Here is a 6764-nt window from a genome sequence, read left to right as displayed (position 1 = left end):
GAGATGCTGACGCTGTTGTTCTGGCACCTGTTGCTCTGCTCTTATGCAAATATGAAATAGTTCCACGCCGAACAATGCGATCCCTGACAAGGTACATACCCTGTACCCTCCAAAGGGGAGGGAGGGGGGTGTGTGTGTGCATAGGTACACATTTTCGGGACTCTGAAACTGATAAGCCATAGATTCATTTGCGTTTTACACTTATCAGATCCGACTTGCGTGAATTGCGGGGGTGTTCGGTGTTCGGTTTATTTGCCCTCTGTATGCATGTGTCTCCGGTATGAGCGATAAGATATAGAACCGAGAACCCATTGTCTTCCTGGGCATTTCAGTTTATTTTAGTTTCCATTTTTTTCCACATTTTTCTATTTGTATTTTGTGGACTTCAGCTTCAGCTTGGGTTTCATCAGCTAACCGCAGCATGCCAAAGCCATGAGGCCAATTTTCCTAGAATAACTTGTGATTTCGTTTGGTTTTGGTTTTGGTTCTTATTTTTTCTTTGTTTTTCAAGGGGAAGTTGTACCCCCCCCCACCCAAGCAAATATGTCAGTAAATAGAGCGAATGCCTTAACAATACTAACACTTCACATTAGGAATCATAGAAATTTATTCCACTGTTTGCCCTGCGCGATAAGGAATTCCTCAGCCACAAATAAATGGAAGCTCAACCAAATGAAAAAAAAAAACACAACAACAAAAATAACAATCATGAAGGTTGTTATTTTATTTTCCTCACATCTGACATGTGGTTAGTACAGTTGCGAAAGTCAATAAGATTAGCATCCGTCACATTATCATTATCAAAATCTAAACCTAATGTGCGTTTCATAATCGCAACTGTGTTCAGATGTTTAAGGGGATTTTCTGGGCTCTCGACACACTGATTCATGCTTAAAGTTTAGCATTAAGTATTTAATATATATATTTATGTGAGTTCTAGAGCTACAGAGCCTTATGCTAATGGTACGCACTGTTAAGTATTCTGTGCCCGGTTAAAACTTCTTGCTGCTCATCATCCACATCTCATGATTGTCGCCATCGTCGGCGTGCCCAGCTCATTACTTTTATGGCTCTTTGTGTGCCAGGTACTGTGTCCCCTCTACCCCCCTTTCCCCTCCCCCGGGGTCCACCTGCTGAAAGTGATCTAAATCTATTGACTGAACTCCCAGAGGTGGCTGTACACACCTGAGAACTCGAGAGCAACTAGCGAATGGGGATTGTTATGGGTTTTTATGACATGCTGCCGCATATTTCTGGCCAACTATTTATGCCAAGCTATATACTATGCCCCTCTTTATATATGTGTGTATTTCTTTTTTTATTGCCATTCATGCATAATGCCAAAAAGATAAATAACAAATACCCTCTCTCTTTCGATCTCTCGCTCTTCCGCAGTCGGTGTGGTAATTATTAATAAATGCCTGCCCACACCCTTCATGCCTCCTGACTCCTGAGAAGCCTCCTCTTTGTGGCTCTCTAACAACATTCACGCTTCGCTTAACATTGAAGAAAACCCGAGACTGCGACTTGGAGACCACAGTCGCAAGAAGCGTCTTCCAATCTCCGGGCTCTACTGCTCGTTTCTTCTCTCTGTAAACTGAAAACTGAAAACAGAATACTGAAAACTTAAAACTGACTGGTGCCCTTAGAGTTTCGTTTCGAACTACCAAACTACCAAACCAAACCACCCGACAACCAATTGTCTTTTGGCATATTTTCAAGTTGAACGCTCGCTTCGTTTTTTTTATATTTTTTCCATGTTTTTAACCATCTTCCTTCTACCATTTCTGTAGATTTTCTAGTGCGATTAAGCGAAAAACGAAACAGTCTCATAAAAAATATTTCTCTCCCACTCTGGCGATTGTGTTTGCTTTGCTCATACATAAATATCGTGGAAATGGCGGGGGAAAATGCTGCGGAAAATGCTGGGGAAAATGGTGGCTTTGGTGCTTGAATCTCGAATTGAAACGCAAATGGCAGATAGTAGCTGTGGTCAGGCGAAGTTCAATGACAATGGCATAAAGTTCAATGGTAATCTAAGCAAAAAACCGAGTACTTTTATTTACTTACTTAGCCAAAGTTACTGCAATCAATAGCTCAATAACAAAGAAATCTCTTTTCAAGCTACAAAAAAAAAAACATGCTGCAAGCTGTCAACGTTCTGCTGTCAACTCGCCAATAACCCATTCATTCATTCAGTCATTCATTCAGTCGTTTATACATGCATTCATTCTGGCTGAGAACCCTCTATTGGGTATTTTGGCATCACCCTCGCAGTTCCGCAATTCCGCAAAACTGCTTTGCATATTGACATCATCATTTTGCCAGAGACGACAAACTGTCAAACAAAACAATTGCTGTCAAATTTACTACAATGAGCGTACCAATGGTAAAAAAAAGGGAGCTGTCAAAGTTTTTATGGCAGGCCAAGAAGCAATTTCAACATATCAATAAATTTTTGACAATTCCCAAAGACACAGCAAACGAAAAGTAAAAAAAAAAAGCAGAGAAAAGAGAAAAGTAAAGTAACGTAACGTAACGTAGCGAAACGAAACGAAAGGAAACAAATGCCAGGGAACACCTTTTCAATAAATTTGCTACAACTGTCAGAGAAACAATGTCATTGTCACGACGCCCTCACCGAGGTCCTTTGCCCTCTGTCCTCTGCCCTTTGGCCCACCCCTCACCCCTCACCCCTTTACTCCTTTTTTTTACAAGGAATATCGCGAAGGAAGCGAAGGAAGCGTCCTATAAACCTGTCACAGGAGCCGGGTTCCATTCAATTGAAGCGAAAAGCGAAAGAGACTGCCAACGACGACATTATTGTCGCTAAACAAACGATCAAATGGCAATTTAAAAGTTTTTATTTAACACTAAATCACCCACACCAACGACCAATGAGCCAGGCAAACCAACCAACCCAAACTCAAACCCAAACCCCAACTTTCCTCCACCTGACATTCGCTTTCTTTTTCAATTTCGAACCCTTTCGACGAGAACTCAACCCTTGCGCGATTTTCAATAACTTTTGTGCCGGCCGAACAAAAGGCGCCAAACTTTAGCGACTTAAATTATGGTCTTTATTCGTATTATTTCTTCCTTTTCTTTTTTTTTTTGTACATATATACTTTATATATGTACGTACGTATTTTGTTGTCAGTTTTCCGTTGAGCTCATCGACTGCCTCTGACTTTTGCACTCCCCCTTGGCATTTGGCGCTCTTGTTGTCTTGTTGTCTTGTTGCATGCATTCCAAAAAAAATTGCTACAATTCCGGGCGGTTGGGCTGGAGGATGTGGGTTAAAGGCATGCAGGGGTTAAATGGTTAAAGGGTTAAAGGCAAGGCTATGGGAATGGGAGTGAAGGACATTTGACACGGCGTTTGATTCCTGACCTTGTCGCTACACCTTCAATGCCTCTTTCGCTTGCAGATAGATTTCAAGCGATTCCCCAAGGTTTTTAGAGGATAAGGAAATGCAAATAAAAACGCGCTGTTTATAAAGCATATTCAACATGGGAACAACGCCAGTCAATGGGCATTCCAACTTGATAATTTATTAGCGCCAATCAATAAACAGAATCAATAGCTAAGCCAGCTATATAGAATATAGGTTATATAGGCTACTTCCAGGGCTGAATGGCTGCATTGGCTCGCTCGGATCGCTTGTTCATGAATGCAATGGTCAGATGACGCTTGGCCGGGGTCAGAGTTTGCTTCGATGGCACCGGCTGACCCATCAGGGCGATGCTGCCCAGACTGCTGTCCACCGGCACGGATCGGCATCGTCGACGCACCCGCGGCATCGCGTTGCCACGACTTGGAGACTTCGATCGATTGGGATTACCATCATTATTATTGTTAATATTACTATTCAACTTGGGTGGCGGTGGTGGGATGTTTGGGATCATGATCCGCTCGCTGGTGGCGATGGGCTGGCGATAGCGTCTGCCCTTTGGCAAACGCTTGATTCGCGAGCTCACGCGCTCCACAGAACGAAGATCCTGCTGATCCTGTTGATCCTGCTGAACCTGCTGATGCTGCTGATGCTGCTGAACCTGCTGATGCTGCTGATTCTGCTGATCCTGCTCCTTCTTGGGTTGCTGACTTGGCTGCCATCCACCGCGGGCTCGACGAAACACGCCCGATCCGTGGCTCAGTGGATCATCGATGGCCTCCTCCCGCTGCAGATCTCTGATCAGGCGCTCCTGCAGGCGGAGATTGTGCCGCTGGCGACTGGTCAAGTTGGGCCGTTTCATTGGCGAAACTGGCTGGGTGACCGCCAGTCTTTGGATCAGTTTGCGGCTCTTTTCCTTTAGCAGCTGGCACGGCGGTATGCCGACTCCGGCATTTGGTATTTGCGTTGCTCCGGCGGCTCCTTGAAACTGATACGGCGTGTACCACGGGAAGTTCACCTTGCGCATCTGGCGACCCACATGCGATGATCTTTTGGCTTTCAGTTGGCCAAAGTTTCTCGCTGTGTCCACCTTGCTGCTCCTTGCTGCTGATTGCTCCACTTTTGCTTCCTTACCCGACTTTTCCTTTCTTTTCGCTTCGATATTGTTCGTTCGCTGTGGAGTTTTCTTTAGTTTCAACTGCGATCCTCCCAGCAAGCGTGCCTTTTTATTAGAGCGTTTAACTATCCACGGCTTTTCGTAGCTTCTTTGCGGACTTTTCCTGAGTGTCCTCAGCTTCGATCTGGATTTGTTTTTCTCTACTTTCTCCGCCTTTTCCGCAGGCTTGGCAGTTGCCACTTTGGTGGCTCCCGCTCTGATGCGTTGATGCCACAGTTGACTCTTCACATTCACGGTCTTGAGGGATCTTTTTGCGCGAAGTGATTGCATCGTTTTCTGGACGGGAGACACTTTTTGGGAACGCACTGGTGAGGGAGAGCGTCGGGTTTGTGGCACTGAAGGTGACCCCGATCGGAGGCGAGCAGGTGACCCCGCTCGTTGGCGAGAAGGTGACCCCGCTTGGTGGTGAGCAGGTGACCCCGCTCGGTGGCCGGAAGGTAACCCCGCTTGGTGGCGAGCAGGTGACCCCGCTCGGTGGCCGGAAGGTGACCCCGCTCGGTGGCCGGAAGGTGACCCCGCTCGGTGGCGAAGGAGCTCTTTCTGTTGGTTTTCCTGCAGTTTCCTCACTGGCCGTGGCTTCTGCTTCTGCTCCTGGCAGCGTTTCTTCTCCGGCTGCCGCTTCTGCACTTGCAGCACCTTCTCCTCGGCGATTTTGCCGCCATCCTTTTGTGGCTCTGTCTTGCCTGGATCGGTGTCCTTGGCCGCTTTGTCCGCTGTCTCCTTGGTCGGGACAGGTCGTAGACGCCTTCGTGATCGCTTGACCAGCGAGGGCGGCACGTGCAACAGGATCTCCCGTTGCTCGCCATCCTGGGGCAAGTGGGTTTCGTCGATGATGACGCCGTTGAGACTGCGCCGCCCTGCATCCGCCAGCTGGAAAATGGTGGTGGAGCTCTTCTTGCGACTCCGTATTTTTGGCCTCGATTGCTTCTTGGGCAGACCGGCCTTTCGGATAATTGATGGCTTCTTTGGTGGCATTGCCAGTTGCGGTGGCGACACTTTCATCTGCAGTTTAACGTTGGTATTGGCCGTGTACTTCGAGCGCTGTTTGATGGCTTGCTTTTTCAGGGATCGCGGTTCGTGGAGCAACAGATCATCGAAGGCCTCCTTGGACTGGGCAATCAGCTCATGAAAATTCAAGCGATCCGGCTTGGCGAAGTACATGTGACCCTTGTAGTCGGCCACCTCCCCGAGGGTGTGGTGCTCGGCGACCACCTGGGCCACCACTCGCTTCATGTTGCAGCGGTTCAGCTTCAGATGATTGGCCACATTCCTGGCCAGGGCCTTCAGGGCGCCACCGGAACCACCCACCTGCGGCGCACTCCAGATGCTCTGATGCATTCCTTGGCAATGGTTAAGGTTATGTGGCAGATACTCGGTATCGGTGTATAGAGATGGTCTTTCGGTAATAGTAACGAAAACAACTAATTTAAACTCGGGCCGAAAGTTGCTCTGGTGTTCTGTTGCTTACTAAAACTGTATAATATATATTGTGTATGGTTTGTGTGTTTTTTAATTTTGTTTTCAATTTTTTTTTGGTTTGCTTTTTGTTGCTGTCAATCGGATGGGGTTTTGCCCTGAGGTTTTGAAGTGTGCTGTAAAAATGAAAATGCGTGCGCTTACTGAAAGATTACCGATTACCCAGTCATGCCAAAAAGCATTTGGAAAGTATAGTTTACCAAGTATTTGCCAGCCCAAAGTGTTGTTAATTTCAATGCCTACTTTGGAACCTTTGGGCAGCTGAATGGGAATAGCCGACCTTAGGAGCAGGTGATCCTGCAGTGGTGGCCACGTGCTAAGACTGCAACTATCCCCTATCAATGGCTCTCGAAATGGGCAATCAAGCGTCCAGGAGGAAAACACAAACGCAAACACAAACTCGACGGGGAAGAAAAAGTAAAAGAAAACCAACGAACCCAACCGCAAGACATCGCACACATTTACAGGGTACAGGGTAGGAAGAAAAATTATAAATGATTTCATTAAGAGCAGCGAGGGAAGCAGCGAGGGCATCGATGGCATCGAGGGTCGTGGTCGTCGTCGTAGGTCAGGAACGAAGGTTGATGCACCTGCAACTAGTACCTTGCACCTTGGGCAGGTGAGTCGTCTCCTCGCAGTTCGCTTAGGGGTGGGAAAAATGATTTACGCAATGAGCGGGACACACCATTCTGATGATGACGATGATGATAATGATGA

The 6764-nt window shown here is 46.9% G+C and overlaps 1 protein-coding gene across 1 annotated transcript; it reads right to left on the bottom strand.

Moving 5' to 3' along the window:
* Positions 1 to 3493: 3493 nt before the first annotated feature.
* On the bottom strand, positions 3494 to 6236 carry LOC122623856 (serine/arginine repetitive matrix protein 1). Its single transcript, XM_043803217.1, has one exon. The coding sequence runs from the start codon at positions 5907 to 5909 to the stop codon at positions 3621 to 3623; it is 2289 nt and encodes a 762-aa protein (XP_043659152.1). The 5' UTR covers positions 5910 to 6236; the 3' UTR covers positions 3494 to 3620.
* Positions 6237 to 6764: the final 528 nt, after the last annotated feature.

This window comes from Drosophila teissieri, chromosome X (genome assembly GCF_016746235.2).
Source record: "Drosophila teissieri strain GT53w chromosome X, Prin_Dtei_1.1, whole genome shotgun sequence".
NCBI classification, from domain to species: Eukaryota; Metazoa; Arthropoda; class Insecta; order Diptera; family Drosophilidae; genus Drosophila; species Drosophila teissieri.
Note: the sequence above shows the minus strand (reverse complement) of the source record. Positions and strands in the feature narration are given on the sequence as shown.